At 43.2% G+C, this 23578-nt stretch overlaps 1 protein-coding gene across 1 annotated transcript in view; it reads right to left on the bottom strand.

Annotated features, from left to right (window-relative positions):
* Positions 1-23578, bottom strand: part of LOC126237131 (mediator of RNA polymerase II transcription subunit 12) — a 400411-nt gene that overhangs the window by 178773 nt on the left and 198060 nt on the right. The window contains exons 22-25 of the mRNA XM_049946952.1: positions 20662-20736; positions 7313-7423; positions 7016-7143; positions 2247-2446 (exon numbers count right to left, since the gene is read on the bottom strand). Of these exons, the coding sequence (XP_049802909.1) occupies positions 2247-2446; positions 7016-7143; positions 7313-7423; positions 20662-20736 (514 nt within the window). The remainder of the gene's footprint in view (positions 1-2246; positions 2447-7015; positions 7144-7312; positions 7424-20661; positions 20737-23578) is intronic.

Below are 23578 nucleotides of genomic sequence, written 5' to 3'. Positions count from 1 at the left end.
AGTTGGCTCGCAAAGCACTTAGTTATGTTAGTTATCGATTGTTGGCACATGTAACATTTGTATTGTATTTGTTCAGGTGTAGTGGTGTACATATCTTTGTCATGAGTTAACGAAAACATACAATGTTGACTATCAAATAAAAACTGAATGCTTTGAAGCAGATAGACAATGGTGAGAATGTATCTAAACTAACAACGAAACTGGGTGTTGGTAAAGCAATCATTTGTCATTGGAAGAAGAACTGAATGAAGCTTGAACAGTCCTGTGCAATGTCTTCCAGAAAAACACTTGAAATTCAGCAGACTTTGAAACGGTCCCAGTATGATAAAGTGGATGAAGCTCTTTTCCTTTGGTTTATGCAGGAAAGAGAAAAGGGAACTCCTTTGAGTGGAAAACTGGTTCAGGAGAAGGCTGTTTACCTGAAGAAGTTAATGAATGGTGATGAGTCTTTTAGTGAGAGTACGGGTTGGTTGGACAGATTCATAAAACGTCATGGAATCTGCAGCTAATAATTACTGGAGAGAAGCTTTCTTCCAACCATGATGCAGCGAAGGAATACTGGGGTGAGTTTGAAAAAATGACAACAGAGGGAAAGTATTCTCCCCAACAAATTTATAACACTGACGAGACTGGCCTTAATTTTAGGGCATTGCAAACAAAAAGCCTGGCATCAAAAGCAGAAGACCAGGCTCCTTGTTTTAAAATGTGCAAAGGTCATGTTACTTTATTAGTGTGCAGCAATGCTGCTGGTAATCACAAGCTGCCTTTAATGCCAATCAGCAAATCTGCTAGGCCCAGAGCTTTTAAAAACTGCAACTTCAAGTCCTTGCCCGAATATTATCACAACCAGAAAAAGGCATGGATGGATGGTAAGCTGTTCAAAGAATGGTTTCATAGCCAGTTTGTTCCCTCTGTTTGATGGTTTTCTAAGGAAAATCATTTGTCTCCCCGTGCAATCCTTTCGATTGATAACACGCCATCTCACCCCAGCACTAAGGAATTATGTGATGGAGAAATTGTGGCGAAGTTTTTGCCGCCGAATGTTACACCACTTCTACAACTGATGGACCAGGCCATACTGAAAACATTAAAAGTGATTTACAGAAAACAATTTTTAAGAATGCTGATCCAAGATGATAGCATTCCTTTAGTGGACAAAATAAAGAAGACCAATGTGAAGGACATTGTTCATTGGGTGGCTGAAGCATGGCAGAATATTTTAGAAAATATTCTGAGAAAATCGTGGAGAAAACTGTGGACAACTCTTGAATTTCAGGACAACCTAGTTGAAAATTAAGAGGAAAATCTACTACAAATGATACAGACAATCTCTGGCTGTGAAGAAGCTAGTGAAGGAGATGCAGATGAGTGGATGGCAGCAGATGGGGCATGTCCGGAGAACCTTACTGACGCTGATTTAGTTGCTGCTGTGACTCAAGACAAGGAAGAAGTGGACTGGTGTGACAGAAGTGACAATGAGCCTGAAAGTGACAAAGGAGAGCTATTGTCACACAGTGACGCAACAGAAGCCCTTGACCTCGCGCTACATTATTTGGAGCAACAGCTTACTGTTACACCTGCTTTGATGTTTATGAGACGATGGCACAACTATGCATCATATAACAGACTGTCTTCATTATGCCAAAAAACAATGACTGAGTTTTTGTCATCTAAAAAGTAGGGATACAATGTCCATTGTATTTTAGTAAGTTTGACAGCTTTTCTTTCATTGTTATGCAATGTTTAAACCTTATGTTTTCTTGCCAATTTTTTTAATACATGTTTACTTTACTGTGTAAATTAAAATAATGTGTATGTACAGCAGTTTACTGCACAGTTTTCCATACTTAGAACAACATATTTCATGTTCGGATTAACTGAACATTCAGATTACCGGGGTTCGGATTAGCAGGACTCTGGTGTAGCTGAGATGTACTACACAGATTCATTTTAGTCTTGCATTTCGTAACACCTATCCTCTGATTTATCAGCTTCAACAAATTTTCATTTATTTATTAGTTCCAGAAGAAGTAATGTCAGCTTTCAGGAGATAGATTTCTTGATTTTTCTATTTTTCTGCCTCAAACTTTTGCATGTCACTTCAACAGCAGTTCTTATTTAACATAATTTATCATCATTTGAGTTTGATTTTGAATTTCTGAATTTGTGAGCAGTGTTTTTGAAGTTATTGAGTTAGACAGGTGAATAATAGCATAGGCTTTATAACATAATAGTGTAACACTTACGCCAAATCCATCAATGTGTCATCTCCACCTCCTAAGATGTCACTAGTGCCCAAAATATGGCTGATGCTTAACTCAGCTGCACTGCCACCTTGCCCAGGAGTCTTATTTCCTACAGACCCATGGCTCTGTTGTGCTTGATCTGACTTCTTGCTCAGCATTTTGGAGTCACGAGCAGTGGCATCAGCCACCACAAGTATTGCCTACAGTGAAAGATGAAGCCAAACAACTATGAAACATACGGAAGAGAGCTTCCAAATAAAATAACAACATATTTGATCCCTTGTTTTAAATAAAAATACAGTGATCAAAATAGTGTATTAGAAAGTATACAATACCTGAATAACTCTGCCACTCAAATAAAGTCTCTGTACATGGTATACGAATAATAGTTTACCTCTACATTAAGATCTCTTCTTCACCTATGAGGGCAACATGAAAGATTCTGCCCTGCCACATAAGTGAAATTTTTTTACTGCTGTGTTGGTATGTGGGCAACAATGTGGTCACATTTTAACTTTATACGTGGAATAGTTTTGTTTGTATGGCTTTAAAGTCCATGTGTTGTGCATGTTTCATTCAAACAGTTAAAATGGAAAACCATTCCGTATTAAATTATTTATTCCAAAATGTTTACAACCAAAGGAAATTCATCCAAAGTTGATGTGCAGGTGTATGATGAATATGCTCCACAATATTCAATGGTTAATAAATCTGTTATTTAATTCCAATATGCAACACTTTGTAATTCTTCAGGCTTTCCGGTGAGGCATTGTCATGCTGATTAATCGGGTCTCTGCCAGTTATTCACGTCTTTCCTGCACAATATTTCAACTGCATGACTCGCAATATTCTTCAAGTGATGTCCGATTCTGATTCCAGTGTGGAATGAGTCCGGTATTTATGCCTATGTTATGCTAGGTGTTCCCTCTGCCGTTCGCGCCGTGTCTGGCGCTCTGTCCGTGGTATGCGCCGACCAATAGCAACGGCCGTAGCGTTTTCTTCTAGCTGTCGCTGTTCCGAACACTGTGTGTGTAGTTTTTGGTTATTATCCATTGTTAATATAGCTGAATTATGTTCTGAATGGCGTCCAAGCTGTGCTGGACATTTTATCCTCTGATTGTCATCATTTGAGTCCCTCTGTGAATTAGGATGTTCTGTTACCAAGGTGTGCTGTGTTAGGTGCTCTGTGCAAAGTCCTTACCCCCCCCCCCCCTCCCCCCAGGAGCGGCTGCAGTGCTATTTTCAGGCCAATTGTGTTCAAATTGACCATAATGTCAGTGTCCGTGGCATTGTAGGAAGTCCTCTGAGTTGCCAGTGTGATGGGAACACTTCCCCACATATGGCGAGAGCATTTTCTTAAGGTGTTGTGCAGTGAGCAGCAATGGGCAACCCATGCTCACCAGTGGTGGCCAGTCTGTTTATGGAAAGATTTGATCGGCCCCAGATCAACCGAAATGCTTTTTTAGATATATGGACCATCTAAACTCACACCACGGTAACATTAAATTCACCATGGAACTGGGGAAGGATGGACTACTCCCTTTCCTAGACGTAATAGTTAAGAGGAAGGGAGAGGGTACCTTCAGTCACGGTGTGTACTGAAAAACTTCACTCACACTGACTTGTACCTGCAAGCCAGCAGTTGCCACCACTCAGCACAGAAAAACGGTGTACTCAGAACACTGGTTCATCGGGCACGAACTCTGTCAGATCTGGATAATTTGGCGACTGAGACAGAACATCTACAATCTGTGTTCTACAAAAATGGATACTCTTCTCGGGATGTTCAAAAGGCACTGCCCCGGTTTCTCCACCAGAGGTTCCTGAAGAGATACAATAAGAAATGCAAAAGGTTGCACATTTGCCATATGTTGGGCCAATATCTGCAAAAATCAGCAGAATTCTCCTCAAACATAACATTAAAAGCGTGTTTGATCCACCCACCAAGATTAAGGCTCTGCGAGGGAGAGTGAAGGATGACCTGCATCTACAGAAACTGGGTGTTTACCACATACCCCGTGAATGTGGTATGGCATACATCGGCCAGATGACCAGGACTGTTGACATCAAGTGCAAAGAGCAGCAAAGGCACACCAGACTGAGACAGGCAACCAAGTCAGCGATTGCAGAGCATTGTTTAAAACTCAACCATTTGATGAAGTATAATGATGCTGAGAATTTAACACAAACATCGAGATACTGGAACAGCAGCATCAAAGAATCTATTGAGATTAAGGTTGTGGAGAATCTCATTAACCGGGACACCAGTTTCCAGCTGAGCTCGGCTTGGAATCCATTGATCGATCTTCTGAGGACATAACCTAGGCAACATCCAAACTCCAAGGGACACAAGTATAAAGATGGAATTACAGATAACAGTCCAGGACTTACATGAAATGGTAGCTCAGACAACAGACACAATATCTCAGGCCATTCTTCCAAGTCTTGAGCGACAATTTGAACACAATCGGACTGAAAATAGCACTGCAGCCACTCCTTGGGGGAGGGGGCCAAGAACATTGGACGGAATGGCTAACACAGCACACCTCCATAACAGAACATCCTAGCTGTTTGTTGTATTCCTACCCAAAGAATCTCTGCCCTTGTTGACTAACACCTTCAACAAATTGCATGCAACCTGGCCTCATGTATTAAAGACACAAGTCCCTTTCTTCAGTAGCTCTAATCATTCCCAACTCATTCCGTCTGGATCCCTGCTCATCACTGTTGATGCCACTTATGTACACCCCGACATCCACCATGCCCACAGCCATAGCTATTGAACACTATCTCTTCCAATGTCCTTCCACATCTCAACTCATCACCTTATTTCGTATACACATAGCTAACAAAATCCTCACACATAACTACTTTTCCTATGAGGGGAGGATAAACAAATAAATTTGTGGCACGGTCATGGGCACTTGCACTTGCACGGCTCCCTTCTATGCCAAGCTTGTTTATGGGCATTTAGAGAAAACCTTCTTAGCCACGCAAAATGTCAAACCTCTTTTTTGGCACGGGCTCACTGGTGATATTTGGATGATATGGATCCAGGGACGAGACACCATATCCTCATTCTTCCATAGCCTCAATACAATCTCTCTCATCTGCTCCACTTTGTCCTTCTCAGCCCAATATGCCACCTTCCTGGACACTGACCTCCACTTCTCTGATGGCTCCATCCATACATCTGTCCATATCAAGCTCCCTAACTGCCAACAGTACCTGCTTTTTGATAGCTGTCATCCCTTCCATACCAAATAATCACACTCATATTGCCTACCCAAGCATGGGCAGTTTGTCTGCAATGATGAGAAATGCCTTGCCCAGTACACTAGAGATCTTACTAAGATTTTCACAGACAGACGCTATCCCCAAACACAGTCTATAGACAGGTTTCCCATGTCATATTCTCACACATACTTAAAACTCTGACCGGACCCAAGAACCCTGTCACCCACCCACACACACACACACGCACACACACACACACACACACACACACCATATGCTCAGTTTCAATGGTTGCTTTACAACAGGTTTCCCATGTCATATTCTCACACATACTTAAACCTCTGACCGGACCCAAGAACCCTGTCACCCACCCACCCACACACACACACACACACACACACACACACACACACACCATATGCTCAGTTTCAATGGTTGCTTTACAAACTGCCATCTCGATCCTTCTCCCCCAAACACCAATATTTTTGGAACTAGGTTATGGGTGTTTTCCTGTAACACTTCCTTGCTCCAACACTTGTCCTGTCCTCAATCTCCGCTAGCCCTGTGCTTCACACATCCTTCCAGCCTGCCCCAGGACCCAAACTTCACTCATTCTGCACCCACACACTCTTCTCAGCAGTCTCCCTTTGTTCCATCACCCTCTGCCAATCACCTCCTCCACAACATCTTCACTGTGTGCTTTCCGAAATCACTGGTGCCTGTGCCTGTCACACATCCTTTTCACTGTATGTGCTGCATGACACTCCTGCATTCCTACCCCATGCACCTGCTGCCTCCCTCCACGCCATTACACACGTTTCTCCAACCCTCCCTCCCATTCCATTCCTTATTTCCTTCCTCCCCTCTCCTACTTCCCCTGAGACAGCCCATGCCATTACACACGTTTCTCCAACCCTCCCTCCCATTCCATTCCTTATTTCCTTCCTCTCCTCTCCTACTTCCCCTGAGACAGCCTCTTACCACAGCGAAGCTGCAGATCTACAGTCCTGGAATTGTATATTCAGTCTGCAGAGAGAGAGAGAGAGAGAGAGAGAGAGAGAGTTTTGTGTGTACTCTACCTGAAAAAGAATTTGTCTGAAACCTAGCAAGTTTTCAGTCTTGTTCAGGTACCTGCTGATGATTCAACACTTCCAATATTCAGTGAGTTTTACCTTTGTTCCTAAATTACTTACACCCAGAAAAACGATAGCTGCCAAAACTTCTGTCATTAGATGCCGTGGCAACCAAAAATTACTTAGTTTGTTCTGAGGGAAAATACTGATGTGTTGTAACTATAATGTATTCATATGAGTAGAATCAGTTTCAGAAAGATCGATAGGGAAATAAATAATCATTATTTAACAAATAAGTCTCCATAATTGCTCAATCTTTTTCTTTTGACTTTCAGAACATGAGCCTCATGTCTATTCAATCTGATATAACTAAATAATGTCAACAAAAAAGATAGAAGACGATTTAGAAAAACTGAAATTAATTGCAATTTATTTCTACAATGTTGTAATGTGACTCACTTTAAGTACAGCAAGGACAGGACCGACATGTATATTGTTGTGTGCAGCAGCCAACAGATGCCTGTCACAGCTCAGGTGAATATTGTAACCTATACCCCCAGATGGTGGCATTGGGTGTGGTGATGTTCCTAAAATGTTCACAAAACTGAAGTAATCACAAACATATGAAAATGACAGTCACAACCTATCCAAGAAAGAGAATATACATAAGATGCAAGAACTTACATATGACAATAATAAATCTACAAGTGTTCAGTTTAGTGAGGATTGAATGGGGCTTTTTTAAATATTACTCACCAACTGAATACAAAGATGGCTGAGGGCATTCCACAGTCTTGAAGAGTCGCAGAAGCAAGTGACATGTTAGTCGAGCGCAAGCTTCTGCTCCAACATCAGCTTCACCATGACCTTAAACATATCAAAAAGACAGCAATATGTTAGTAGGTCACACAACTATTTCTTTTGGCAAGAATATTTTAATATAAAAGTTTACAATCACTATTTCAAAGGCAAACTAAGGAATATGAATAATCCAGATAATAGCACAAAATTGGAACTACAAATTTTTTATCACAAAATTATTTTGAAGTCATTTGGACATTGTACAAAAGGCAAATATTGTGACTACAAAAAGTGATGCAGTAGCTAAGACAAGGGAATCATTCAGGAGGAATGGGTTCCAGTTTCCATTTGGCTACCTTGGTTTAGGTTCCCACTCATTTGACACGGACGCCATGGTGATCCTTTCATGACTGATTTCTTGCCCTGATCTCAATGAACAGTACTGGTGCTTTGTCTCTAATAGCCACAATGACACTGGTACATAAAATTTGGAATTTACTTCCTTCCAAGATCTGAATCAGGAGACACACATATTGTGGGAAACAATTATGTGGAAGCAATGGGTAAACATCTGAAATTCAACTTCAAAGTACTACTACTAATTTGATTTTGTCAGTCAGTATGTTATAGGTGAATATGCACAGAAAATAATGTAAGACACCAATGGAGATTCAAAACTCCACAAGATATGGCCATTTGCATAATATAGAACCGATAGGGCAGGAGAAAGCTGCTGTTTCCTCATTCATATGAAGAACACAAATGGACAGGAAATTTTTCTAGGACATTGTGTGACATCTCCTGGAAAACTCTATAAAAATTAAACTAAATCTGTGCCAGACATGTAACTGTGGAAAGTAAAGAAAGGTCACAACTGAGTGTATTTCTGTCGATAAAATACAGTAGATAATTATTATGATATTTTTTGTGTTAAAAATGTTAAAAAATATGTATTTTGGTATCAAAGAACAACTATAAAATGTAAATACATTCTACGTAACCTTGGAGATCCTATCTCATTAACATTAAAAAGACTTGGTTCAGTGATCTAATATTACTTTTATCTCTGCTGTTGAAGCATTTAGTCGCTTAGCTGTTCTGACGCACTAGGTATTTGATGTACGTATGGTAAAACGTGGATTTCTCCTGTTCTCGTTCAAAACATCTCTCTCCCTGCAGAAATATTTACGTGAAAATAATTATTTAAAGTGAGGTTTGTAAAAGATTGCCCATCCTCCTCTGTTGTTGTTGTTGTTGTTGTTGTTGTATTAATGGTGCGCAGGCGGCTATTACATGGAATTTAATTAAAATATTAAATACTGGGCTTGACCCTGAAATTAACATAACAAATAATTTGAGTACTGATGATAATTTTCAAGCATTAATACACTCCTGGAAATTGAAATAAGAACACCGTGAATTCATTGTCCCAGGAAGGGGAAACTTTATTGACACATTCCTGGGGTCAGATACATCACATGATCACACTGACAGAACCACAGGCACATAGACACAGGCAACAGAGCATGCACAATGTCGGCACTAGTACAGTGTATATCCACCTTTCGCAGCAATGCAGGCTGCTATTCTCCCATGGAGACGATCGTAGAGATGCTGGATGTAGTCCTGTGGAACGGCTTGCCATGCCATTTCCACCTGGCGCCTCAGTTGGACCAGCGTTCGTGCTGGACGTGCAGACCGCGTGAGACGACGCTTCATCCAGTCCCAAACATGCTCAATGGGGGACAGATCCGGAGATCTTGCTGGCCAGGGTAGTTGACTTACACCTTCTAGAGCACGTTGGGTGGCACGGGATACATGCGGACGTGCATTGTCCTGTTGGAACAGCAAGTTCCCTTGCCGGTCTAGGAATGGTAGAACGATGGGTTCGATGACGGTTTGGATGTACCGTGCACTATTCAGTGTCCCCTCGACGATCACCAGTGGTGTACGGCCAGTGTAGGAGATCGCTCCCCACACCATGATGCCGGGTGTTGGCCCTGTGTGCCTCGGTCGTATGCAGTCCTGATTGTGGCGCTCACCTGCACGGCGCCAAACACGCATATGACCATCATTGGCACCAAGGCAGAAGCGACTCTCATCGCTGAAGACGACACGTCTCCATTCGTCCCTCCATTCACGCCTGTCGCGACACCACTGGAGGCGGGCTGCACGATGTTGGGGCGTGAGCGGAAGACGGCCTAACGGTGTGCGGGACCGTAGCCCAGCTTCATGGAGATGGTTGCGAATGGTCCTCGCCGATACCCCAGGAGCAACAGTGTCCCTAATTTGCTGGGAAGTGGCGGTGCGGTCCCCTACAGCACTGCGTAGGATCCTACGGTCTTGGCGTGCATCCGTGCGTCGCTGCGGCCCGGTCCCAGGTCGACGGGCACGTGCACCTTCCGCCGACCATTGGCGACAACATCGATGTACTGTGGAGACCTCACACCCCACGTGTTGAGCAATTCGGCGGTACGTCCACCCGGCCTCCCGCATGCCCACTATACGCCCTCACTCAAAGTCCGTCAACTGCACATACGGTTCACGTCCACGCTGTCGCAGCATGCTACCAGTGTTAAAGACTGCGATGGAGCTCCGTATGCCACGGCAAACTGGCTGACACTGACGGCGGCGGTGCACAAATGCTGAGCAGCTAGCGCCATTCGACGGCCAACACCGCGGTTCCTGGTGTGTCCGCTGTGCCGTGCGTGTGATCATTGCTTGTACAGCCCTCTCGCAGTGTCCGGAGCAAGTATGGTGGGTCTGACACACCGGTTTCAATGTGTTCTTTTTTCCATTTCCAGGATTGTATTTGCAAAATTCATTTTTCAGAATTTTTACAGAATTTCACAGATAAATTTAACTGTAGTAGGTGACAAGGCTTAGGTTTGCTTCATGATATCTTTGAGTCTACAATCAAATTTATTACTGTCAAGTAAATGCTTAACCAAACTGAAGCCAGTGTGATATAAATGAAATTATTTATCACGAGTAGAAATCCTTACACCTTTCTCTTCGCAACAATTAATTTATCCGTCAATAACAGTGATAGTTTCATGTTACTTCTGACTGTTTTTGTGCTAGTCGTGAGTTTGGATAACACAATTAAACCATTGCAAGCAAAACTGTACCCGCTTTTACTAATATTTTTGCCCATGTAGCAACTTTGATTATCATTGGTGTACACGTAAGCTGCATTTACAAGCATGCACAATGTACGTGCCACCAACATTATATTAAATATCCTTTACCTTTTTCCAAAGAACCCTGACCACATCTTACAGTAAAATCAAAACACTTTAATACCAAAGAAGAGAGAGAGAGACTTTATAATTGGTACATAATCTGGTGCTAAACACCCATCCACTACCACTTCTCCTCTACCTGCCCGACAAATACTAGCAATTGAAAGTTCTTGCACTACTGGTGTTTGACCAAGCAACCTCCAGTCCGAACACCACTGCAGTGGCAATCATTAACAATTGTGCCCATGTAGATGGGTGCAATGAGAACAGAAAATGCGCAAATGGAAAAAAGGTTGAATTTTAGAAGGAGTAAAGAGAAAAAAAAGAGTCATAATGGAGGTAAATCACACACATCAGAAAGGGGAAGGCATGTTCTTACAATTATTTTTCAGCATATGATCTGCACTTCTTCACAATTAAAAAAATTGAAAAAGTAAGGTCAAATGTTTAGTGAAATATTTGTCCAAAAGTAAGAAAGAAAACAGATAGGAAAAAAAATTAATGACAACATTATGAAAAGGATAGTTGCTACTCGCCATATAGCCGAGATGCTGAGTTGTAGAAAGGTACAACAAAAGGACTGTCAAACAATGCTTTCGGCCGACAGGCCTTCATCAGAATTAGACAACACACACACACACACACACACACACACACACACACACACAAATGCAACTCACAGATATGTGACCACAATCTCTGGCAGCCAAGGCCTTGGACTGTGGCCATGTGTGTGGGAGTTGCATTTGCATGAGTGTAACACCATTGCCTCTGAATTTTACTGTTGGCACTACAGAAGCTGGCAGATGATGTTCACCGGGCATTCGCCATACCCACACCACATTGTGTACCGTGAATCGTCACTCCACACGTTTTTCCACTGTTGAGTTGTCCAATGTCTACGCCCCTTACACCAAGCGAGGCGTCATTTGGCAATTACCAGCGTAATGTGTAACTTATGAGCAGCTACTCGACCATGAAATCCAAGTTTTCCCACCTCCTGCCTAACTGTCATAGTACTTGCCGTGGATCCAGTGCAGTTTGGAATTCCTGTGTGATGGTCTGGACAGATTTCTGCCTGTTACACATTATGATCCTCAACTGTTGGCGGTCTCTGTCAGTCAACAGACAAGGTCGGCCTGTACACTTTTGTGCGGCACATGTACCTTCATGTGTCCACCTCACTATCACATCGGAAACAGTGGACCTAGGGATGTTTAGCACTGTGGAAATCTCGCATACAGCCATATGACACAAGTGACACCCAATCAACTGACCACGTTCTAAGTCCATGAGTTCCGCAGAGCACCTCATTCTGCTCTCTCACTATGTTTAATGACTACTGATGTCGCTGATATGGAGTACCTGGCATTAGGTGGCAGCACAATGCACCTAATATGAAGAACGTATGTTTTTGGGGGTGTCTGGATACTTTTTATCACACAGTGTAGATCACGTCACAACGAACAACCTTTTTCTCTCGAGACATGTTCACTGACACTTCTTCCTGTGATGCTAGGCATCCTCTAGTATTTGCTGGCCTTGGGACCTGAGATTTCACTGAACCAGCATGTTCTACTAACCAGGTGCACTGCATACTATCCACACCAGTAAATTGACAAGAGTGATTTTCAAAAAGTTAAGCTTAAAAAGAGTGTCTCTAAGTGGAGAAAGATATTTTATATGAGAATCAGCAACTTCAATTTTTCTGGGCCTACCATCTTTCATATGGAGCAGATGACTGGATTATAGGCAAGGGCATAAGCAATACAAAAGGACTCTGAACACTGCAAGGAAGTGTCATCAAACATTTTGTCTCTAAGTAGTTTCCCATGACGTGATCTATCACACAAAGAAATTTGATGCAAAGACTTCGAAATACTCTGTATAACTCTCCTCCTGAAGGAAACTTTGTCTCATATTTGTTAGTTTTGATGAGGGAACTTTTCTGTGATGCAATACATTCTTTTATGTCACACCAGTCACTACACTTGACTTAACAATCCTTATTGGAACTGTCTTGCTACAAATCAGAACATTAAGAATATAAAGTAAGTGAACAACATGGACTGCATGTGGAACATTATTAAGTAGAAACATTAAGCACGAGAAGGAACAAATGTCTAGCAAAATGTTCTACAATGGACCTCATCCTTCATTCAGTAATCAAGGGGTATTGCCAGAAATCTGGTGCGTGCACGTAACACATGAGTAGAGTATGAAATTTCATCCAATGAGGCAGAGGAAGCAAAAATAAAATCTGAGCATGAACTGCATGTACAGGAGGCTGAAAGGCATATTTTTTTACAAGGAGGAATAAGTTTATAAATTTTACATTTTATGATTCAAAATACAAAAAGTATCTCAATTTTCAATGCCTACAGCCCCAGTTGGATAGTATAATCACAATTTATGCAACTTCAAATTTGTTTGCCATGATCTGTTTAACGGGAAATTTTTACAACATATTTGTGATTAAACCCAACCATCCATACATCTCAAAGAGATAGCTTCTTTCTAACAAAGCTCGTAGAGCTGAATTCCATCAACAAAACATACCATTGCTTCTTGTGATTCACGTATGGATTGAATAGAAACATACATGCATGCCTCTTGTGGATGAGGTTAGTTTGTAAGTTTCTTATTTCTGGCCGTTCTTGCTTGGAAAATAACTTGCACCACAGAAATACTGAAGCTGCCATGAAAAGCTAAATTTACTATCTACTGTCTCAGTGAGCTCATGGAAGAATTGCTTTTATTGCTTACCCAATGAAGCAAGATGATTTTAGATCAGCCAATAAAAGAATTCAAAAATAATATTGCCTGAACTAAGAGATACAGATGGAGAAACAAAATGACTTCAGATTCAGTGAATTTGGTTTCACTTTAAAAACTATGTTCTACAGTATTTGCAAATAAACTTCTCGTGTTTGTCTCTGGGTCATAGTGGGTAAATCCCACAATATTTCATTGATGCAACTGCTTGTCATCTTCAGGTGGTGGCAGTTGCTGCTGTCACTCCTGCAATATGCGACTGATATAATCGCATGGGGGCACTGAAATTTATCAAGTCAGGAGCAGGCAATACGCATGTGCAGGATGACACTTGAAGTTGGAAGAAAGTGGTGCTCCCATGCTATTATCATCAGTCGAATCTTGCAGCAGTGACAGCAGCAACTACCACCACCTGAAGATGTCAACCAGTTGTATCAATGAAATACTGTGGGATTTACATATAACAATTCGGCAGCAAACCCGAGAAGTGTATTTGCAACAGATCCGTCAGGAAGGCCTGGAAAATCACTTATGCTCTAATTTTTCACATCTAATCAAATGAATCTGGGAGAAAAAAATAGAGCTGACCAAGGCAATTCTTACCTGTGGCACACACTTAATTGTATTATAATCGGAGATTTATTGGCACAAAGAAGAAGAAATGTTGGATCTCTTGAAATTCCTACCATCTATCTATTACAGATATTTCACTTAATCAAAATGAAAGTTGCTACTCACCATATAGTGGAGATGCTGAGTTGCAAATAGGCACAAAAAAAGACTGTCACATATATAGCTTTCAGAAAATAAGGTCCTTGTCAAAATTTGATGACAAACACGCACATACACACTCACACAAACGCAACTCACACACACGACTGCAGTCTCAGGCAACTGAGGCCACACTGTAATCAGCGGCACCCGTGCATTGCATGATAGGAATGGCAATGGGGTGGGGTGGGGATGATGAGTAAGCTGGAGGAGAGAGGGCATGATGGGAGTGGCGACTGGGTGGTGGTAAGGAGGAGGCTGGGGCGGGGAGGGGGAGGGATAGTATGGTGGGGGTGGTGGAGAGTAAAGTGCTGTAGGTTTGACAGAGGGCAGGGGAGAGTTGGGGAGGAGATGGGGGGGGGGGGGGGGAGCAGAAGTAACAGAAAAGGAGAGAAATAAAAAGACTGGGTGTGGTGGTGGAATGACAGCTGTATAGTGCTGGAATTGGAACAGGGAAGGGGCTGGATGGGGTGAGGGCAGTGACTAACAAATGTTGAGGCCAGGATGGTTACGGGAATGTAGGATGTATTGCAGCAAAAGTTCCCACCTGCAGAATTCAGAAAAGCTAATGATGGTGGGAAGGATCCATATGGTACAGGCTGTGAAGCAGTCACTGAAATGAAGGATATAATGTTTGGCAATGTGGTCAGCAACAGGCTGGTCCACTTGTTTCTCGGCCATAGTTTGTCGGTGGCCATTCAAGTGGACAGACAGCTTGTTGACTGTCATGCCGACATAGAATGTAGCACAGTGGTTGCAGCTTAGCTTGTAGACCACATGACTGGTTTCACATGATGTCAGTGACCGCACTGGAGTAGGTGGTAGTGGGAGGATGCATGGGACCGGTCTTGTATCTAGATCTATTACAGGGGTATGACGAGTATATTGTGTAGGTTCGGTGGACAGAGAAATACCACTGTGGGATGGGTGGGAAGTACATTTCTCATTTCAGGGCATGACGAGAGGTAATTCAAACCCTGGCGGAGAATGTAATTCAGTTGATTCAGTCCTGGGTGGTACTGAGTTATGAGGCGAATGCTGCTCTGTGGCCGGACAGTGGGACTTTGGGGGGGTGGTGGGGGACTGGAAAGATAAGGCACAGGAGATTTGTTTTTGTACAAGGTTGGGAGGATAATTATGGTCAGTGAAGGCTTCAGTAAGACCTCAGTATATTTCGAGAGGGCTGCTCATCACTGCAGATGTGATGACCATGGGGCTGTACAGAAAGGACTTCTGGGTATGGAACGGGTGGCAGCTGTCGAAGTGGAGGTATTGCTGGTGGTTAGTAGGTTTGATATGGACGGGGGTATTGATGTAGCCATCTTTGAAGGAAGGTGGCTTGGTGGGTTGGGTAGGAACAGGTGAAGCAAATGAGGGAGAAGCTGTTGAGGTTCTGGAGGAATGTGGATAGGGTATCTTCACCTTCGATCCAGATAGCAAAGATTTCATCAGTGAATCTGAACCTGGTGAGGGGTTTAGGATTGTGGGTTTTTAGGAAGGATTCCTCTAGATGGCACAGGAACAGGTTGGCATAGGATGGTACCATGTGGGTACCCAAAGGTTTACCCCGGATTTGTTTGTTGGTAATGCCTTGAAAGGACAAGTAATTGTGGGTGAGGATATAGTTGGTCATGGCGACTAGGCAGGAGGTTGTTGAGTTGGAATCTGTTGGGCGTTGGGAAAGACAGTGTTCAATAGCAGTTAAGGCCATGGGCATTAGGAATGTTAGTGTACAGGGAGGTGGCATCAATCGTGATGGGCAGGGCACCGTGTGGTAAAGGGACAGGAACTGTGGAGAGTCAGTGGAGGAAATGGTTGGTATCTTTTATATAGGAAGGTAGGTTCCAGGTAATAGGTTGAAGGTGTTTGGACTATGAGAGCAGAGATTCTCTAAGTGGCGGCATAGTAACCGGCCACAATGGGGTGTCATGGGTGGTTAGATTTATGGACTTTAGGAAGCATGTAGAAGGTAGGAGTGCGGGGAGTAGTAGGGGTGAGTAGAGAGATGGACTCCAGAGAGAGGTTGTGGGATGGGCCTAAGGATTTGAGTAGTGACTGCTGGATTACTGGAATGGGGTCACTGTGACAAGGTTTGTAGATGGAAGTATCTGACAGCTGGCAGAGTCCTTCCGCCAGGTAATCCTTGCAGTTCAAAACAACAGTGGTGGAGCCTTTGTCTGCACGTAGGATTATAAGGTTGGGATCTGCGGTTTTTTCTGTGGATGTAAGGTTAGTTTGTACGTTGAGTGATTTGGGGAATGTGCATAAGGCAAGGTTCGAGGTTAAGAAATTCTGGAAAGTTAACAGGAGGTGGTTTGGGGGCGGTGGGGATGGATCTAGTTTGGATGGAAGAGTGAACTGAGTCAGGCAAGGTTCAATATTGGTCTTTGATTGGGTCTGACCATTAGGGTTGGTGGCGAAAAAGTGTTTCCCCTTTAGGGATTGGCAGAAGGAGAGGAGATCTTTAACAAGTCCTGCATCTACATCTACAGGGATACTCTGTAAATCACATTTAAGTGCCTGGCAGAAGGTTCATCGAACCACCTTCAAAATTCTCTATTATTCCAATCTCATTTAGCATACGGAAAGAACGAACACCTACATCTTTTTGTAAAAGCTCTGATTTCCCTTATTTTATCATGGTGATCGTTTCTCCCTATGTAGGTCGGTGTCAACAAAATATTCTCGTATTCTGAGAAGAAAGTTTATGATTGGAATTTCGTGAGAAGATTCCGTCGCAATGAAAAATGCCTTTCTTTTAATGATGTCCAGCCCAAATCCTGTATATTTCTGTGACACTCTCCCCCCTAATACAAAACGTGCTGCCCTTCTTTGAACTTTTTCAATCTACTCCATCACTCCTGTCTCGTAAGGATCCCACACTGTGCAGCAGTATTCTAAAAGAGGAAGGACAAGCACAGTGTAGGCAGTCTCCTTAGTAGATCTGTTGCATTTTCTAAGTTTCCTGCCAATAAAACGCAGTCTTTGGTTAGCCTTCCCCACAACATTTTCTGTGTGTTCCTTTCAATTTAAGTGGTTGGTAATTGTATTACCTACATATTTAGTTGAATTTATGGCATTTAGATTAGACTGAGTTATCATGTAACCAAAGTGTAACGAGTTCCTTTTAGCACTCATGTGGATGACCTCACACTTTTCGTTATTTAGGGTCAACTGCCAATTTTCGCACCATTCAGATTTCTTTTCTAAATCATTTTGCAATTTGTTTTGATCTTCTGATGACTTTATTGGTCGATAAACAACAGTGTCATCTGAAAACAACCTAAGATGGCCGCTCAGATTGTCTCCCAAATCGTTTATATAGATAAGGAACAGCAAAGGGCCTATAACACTACCTTGGAGAATGCCAGAAATAACTTCCGTTTCACTCGATGACTTTCTGTCAATTACTACAAACTGTAACCTCTCTGACAGGAAATCACAAATCCAGTTGCATAACTGAGACAATATTCCATAAGCACGCAATTTCACTACGAGCCGTTTGTGTGGTACAGTGTCAAAAGCCTTCCGGAAATCCAGAAATACGGAATGGATCTGAAATCCATTGTCAATAGCACTCAAAACTTCACGTGAATAAAGAGCTAGTTGTGTTACACAGGAATGATGTTTTTTGAATCCATTTTGACTGTGTGCCAATAGACCGTTTTCTTCGAGGTAATTCATAATGTTTGAACACTATATATGTTCCAAAATCCTGCTGCATATCGACGTTAACGACATGGGCCTATAATTTAGTGGATTACTCCTACTACCTTTCCGGAATGTTGGTGTGACCTGTGCAAATTTCCAGTCTTTAGGAATGGATCTTTCGTCGGGCCAACAGTTGTATATGATTGTTAAGTATGGAGCTAAAGCATCAGCATACTCCAAAAGGAAAGTAATTGGTATAGAGTCTGGACCAGAAGACTTGCTTTCATTAAGTGATTTAAGTTGCTTCACTACTCCGAGGATATTTACTTCTACGTTACTCATGTTGGCAGCTGTTCTCGATTCGAATTCTGGAATATTTACTTCATCTTCTTTTGTGAAGGCATTTCGGAAGGCTGTGTTTAGTAACTCTGCTTTGGCAGACATAATGCAATTTGGGAGTGGGGTAAAAGGTGAGGCTTTTGGAAAGGACTGATATTTCTGTGGGGCTAAGGCTTCTGGAGGGAAGGTTCATGACTGTGTTGTGGGTCCAGAACCTAAACAGACCCGCAACACAATCATGAACCTTCCCTCCAGAAGCCTTAGCCCCACAGATATATCAGTCCTTTCCAAAAGCCTCACCTTTTGCCCCACTCCCAAATTCAATCATGCAGGACTTGTTAAAGACCTTCTTTCCACTTTGCAATATTGTTACATTCCATTCTGGATTTTCCGTTATTAGATATTTCACTTCATCTAAGATGTGTCCATGTGAAGCAAATGATGATACTGATGATGGCATTGATGAAGATTACAATCATCATGAATGAATTGTGTTTTTAAACAATTTCTCATTTTAAAATAACGGTTGTTATCTGGACAGTAACAATATGTTTAGTGATTAATTTTCCATTGCTTGTCATAATGCAAAATAATTGGGAAAAATTATACTTTAAGTTTAAAATACACTCCTGGAAATGGAAAAAAGAACACATTGAAACCGGTGTGTCAGACCCACCATACTTGCTCCGGACACTGCGAGAGGGCTGTACAAGCAATGATCACACGCACGGCACAGCGGACACACCAGGAACCGCGGTGTTGGCCGTCGAATGGCGCTAGCTGCGCAGCATTTGTGCACCGCCGCCGTCAGTGTCAGCCAGTTTGCCGTGGCATACGGAGCTCCATCGCAGTCTTTAACACTGGTAGCATGTCGCGACAGCGTGGACGTGAACCGTATGTGCAGTTGACGGACTTTGAGCGAGGGCGTATAGTGGGCATGCGGGAGGCCGGGTGGACGTACCGCCGAATTGCTCAACACGTGGGGCGTGAGGTCTCCACAGTACATCGATGTTGTCGCCAGTGGTCGGCGGAAGGTGCACGTGCCCGTCGACCTGGGACCGGACCGCAGCGACGCACGGATGCACGCCAAGACCGTAGGATCCTACGCAGTGCCGTAGGGGACCGCACCGCCACTTCCCAGCAAATTAGGGACACTGTTGCTCCTGGGGTATCGGCGAGGACCATTCGCAACCATCTCCATGAAGCTGGGCTACGGTCCCGCACACCGTTAGGCCGTCTTCCGCTCACGCCCCAACATCGTGCAGCCCGCCTCCAGTGGTGTCGCGACAGGCGTGAATGGAGGGACGAATGGAGACGTGTCGTCTTCAGCGATGAGAGTCGCTTCTGCCTTGGTGCCAATGATGGTCATATGCGTGTTTGGCGCCGTGCAGGTGAGCGCCACAATCAGGACTGCATACGACCGAGGCACACAGGGCCAACACCCGGCATCATGGTGTGGGGAGCGATCTCCTACACTGGCCGTACACCACTGGTGATCGTCGAGGGGACACTGAATAGTGCACGGTACATCCAAACCGTCATCGAACCCATCGTTCTACCATTCCTAGACCGGCAAGGGAACTTGCTGTTCCAACAGGACAATGCACGTCCGCATGTATCCCGTGCCACCCAACGTGCTCTAGAAGGTGTAAGTCAACTACCCTGGCCAGCAAGATCTCCGGATCTGTCCCCCATTGAGCATGTTTAGGACTGGATGAAGCGTCGTCTCACGCGGTCTGCACGTCCAGCACGAACGCTGGTCCCACTGAGGCGCCAGGTGGAAATGGCATGGCAAGCCGTTCCACAGGACTACATCCAGCATCTCTACGATCGTCTCCATGGGAGAATAGCAGCCTGCATTGCTGCGAAAGGTGGATATACACTGTACTAGTGCCGACATTGTGCATGCTCTGTTGCCTGTGTCTATGTGCCTGTGGTTCTATCAGTGTGACCATGTGATGTATCTGACCCCAGGAATGTGTCAATAAAGTTTCCCCTTCCTGGGACAATGAATTCACGGTGTTCTTATTTCAATTTCCAGGAGTATATATCCTCTCTTCTTTAATTACACGTAACTGCCTTGCTATCTTTACAAAAAATACTGCAAAATGTTAAATGTCTCAGTGGTTGCTTGAAAGGTTCAGAGATGGGCAGCCAAATACCAAAGGGAGTTGATCCTTTATTACATGAACTCCTTGCCATTCTCAATTTATGAGCTGGAAGTGGAACTGCTGGTTCTGCATAGTTGTTCGAGTGAATGAATTATGTCATTATTGTATTGAATCCTGTGCTTCTGTTAACTTTCTTCTGCTTTCAGTTAGCACTCAAGGGAGACAGAGAGAAGGAAAAAAGAGTACAGTAAAGAAATAACAAACTCAAAGAGTACACAGAAGAATAAATTGTCATAATTTTGATGTCTGTTTCTGAAAGCTTACAGAACATCAACACTGCCACCTAAACATGAAACACTGTGCTTTCATTTCTAATGTATACATGTTTATGAGTGAAATATCATCTACTCACCTTCATTACTCGCTGTGACAAGAGATGGAAGTGCAATATGCACTACAAAATCCTCCAATGAAAAACAGTGTCGAGCTGCATAAAGAAATGGAAAGAAAACGTATTGTAATAAACATTTCAGTGTCAATATTCCTTATTCAAATTCTTAAATAGTGTCATTCTTGTACAAATATGTTCATTTATTCAAAACTTATTACTGGTTAAAACTGTGCACTACACTATGACTTGCATCTGGATCCTTGCCTTTCTCAGGCAATGCTCTTGCCAAGTGAGCTTATCTAACTTCAGGATTTCACCTGTTAGCAGTATCTCTCTACTATTTTTCCAATTGAGTTGAGCTATGAGGCACTTCTGACTAGCTCAGTCTGAAAACTGCTGATAGTTAAATGAGGTACTGAAGTTCAAGTCTTATATTTTCCACACAGTTTTGTAGTGCTGTTACACAGTCTTAGGTAAAACTTGCACGAATTTGTAAGAATCCCACCATGGAGCATTGCATTAGCTACAGTTGGTCGGTAAGCACAGTGTGGTAACATAAATGTTGTGGCAACATGAACACACAAGGATTGAGAGATGGGCTAGCTGTGCTTGGTGAAACCACACCGGGCAATGTTAACAGCCAGAGTGGGAGGTTGGTGTCACCACACCATGGTTAAGAACCATTTTATGAGCTATGTGACTGGGTAATAATGCAACAAATGCATGCTGGGGCTGTAGAAATAGCTGTGAATTTTGAGGCAGATTCATTCACAGTCCAGCAGTGCCACCACAATGGCAGGGTTACGCTACACAACAAGATGACTGGGCACCACCAGCTGCAGCCATGAGTCCGAGACCAGGTTGGGGCAGCTGCCTCCCACACTAAGTCCACCCTGTGGAACTTGGTGCCTCAGTGCCAGTGATCTGCTTTCTGCAGCTGCCACCGTTACTCATACCAGCAGGCAGCAGATCATGACCATATGTGGCTGTCTCCTCTCCTCACTGCAATGGAGGTGAGCCAGGCCTGAGTCCTTTGGGCACATCCATTCAACAGTGGAATGCTTTTGCAGCACAAGAAGTAGAGTGCTGCTGATGTTAGAGCCTCGGCTGACTGATGAGTAACTTGATTCCTGCTAGTTCAACGTCAGCATCACAAGGTGCTGACACGTTTATCTCTTCAATTGGGTAGAATCTAGCTGTCTGCTGGCCATTACCTGCCTGCCATGTCATGGTGAGGCATGTCTGCCTTGCATTGTCAATGACGAGGTGTGTAACTGAAGTCTAATGAAATGTTACTCTCAACCAAGACAACAGAGAACTGTCAGGAGAGCTGGCATCACCACCAGTGGCCAGCGGAGGGTGTACAATACCCACACTGCAGCATCTGAATTGCAGCCTACGGTATCTTCGTTCTGAGGTGAGTGAGACTATTGTTTATGTTTTGGTGCTACATGTGTGATTGAGAGTAAGTAACTGCAAAGTTATTTTTGTAAAGTTGGAGGAACCAGTGGATGTCTCCCAGTTCAAGGGTAACTGTAACAATCAGTTGTTACAGCCTGTGTGATGTGCACAGTGTAGTTTACACTGGTATTCTGCCCTTGCACCGAACCTGTGATAGTCATTTGTTTTACATGTCAACATTTTGGCCATATGGTATGGCAACGCGGGGAGTCCAGGTGGCTCATCATTAGACATACAAAATAAGTGTGGTAGTGTTATTAACTACGAAGTGCTCTGTTCTTTTTATTTTTGGACTGTTATTGCTGAATTCGTAAATATGAGTAAGGGTGGTGCAATGGTGAAATCAGGGACACAAGACATCATGGGCGAGGAAGCTATGCACTCTTAGCTGATCAGGTGGCATGATTAAGAAAAGAGAATACATTTGTGAATAATAAGCTGGCAGAGAATGAAGAAGAGTTGAGGTTGTTGAATTCGCAGTCAGAGAAGTAAATCCGGCTATTATGAATCTTGGTACTCCCTCTTCCAGTAGGTCATCAGAGGATGTGTTACCATTTGTGAAGGATCTCTTATCACTGGCTGACAGAGGGGGTTGGTCGTACAAACAGTTGTTGCAAATAGCAAGACTGTATCTCTCAGGAGACTTGAAGTCCTTTGTACAGTGCACGGAGACAGTGGATAAGGCAGAAACTTTTGAGCAGCTCAGGCAAGGATTGGTGCAAAGATATAAGAAGCAGATTAGTGCACAGTTTTTCTGTTAGCAGTTAAGTATAATTTAAAGATGTCTAATGAAGCCATGGGGGATTTTGCAGAAAATATTACAAAAATTAATGTGTATGCATATGAACTGACACAGAGTGATGGGGCAAAGGGCATTCGATGTTTTCCTGAAGGGTTTATCATCAGCAATGTCTCTGAGGGGCACACTGGTACACCTAGGAATCTGAATGCAGCAGTTAAGTTAGCAATGGAATTTGAGGAAATTTCTGTTGTAACAGGGGTAACGGATTGAAAACAATGTGTCTGAAGTGAATACAAGTACTTAAACTGTGGGCTTATGGGGCATTTGCAGGGACAGTTCCAACAGCCACAGAATAAATGGGTTGGTATGAACCATCAGCGGTGTTATGAGAATAACAGTAGGGATGGTGTGAACCAACAGCAGTATTATGGAAATAATGGTAGGGATGGTCGGGGGTAATAAGCACCCGTTAAAAATGTAGTTAATGCTGATCTGTCGCAAGGAGTGTCTGTTGTACAAGGCAATCTAATTAAACCACGAACAATGACATTAAGGCTTAATTCGCATGACTATATGTCAGGAGGCACCAGAAAGTCACTATGGGTGAATGTGGAGCCTGATTTACCAGTTGGTATGTTGTGTATAGTGGAATTGCTGGAGGATAGTGATTTATTGGGTACAGTGTGTTGTTTAGTAAGATGAAGTATTGCATGCACACAGGAAATGGACGGTGGT

The sequence above is a fragment of the Schistocerca nitens genome, chromosome 2 (assembly GCF_023898315.1).
Source record: "Schistocerca nitens isolate TAMUIC-IGC-003100 chromosome 2, iqSchNite1.1, whole genome shotgun sequence".
Taxonomy (NCBI): Eukaryota; Metazoa; Arthropoda; class Insecta; order Orthoptera; family Acrididae; genus Schistocerca; species Schistocerca nitens.
This window is presented reverse-complemented; position numbering and strand designations above follow the sequence as displayed.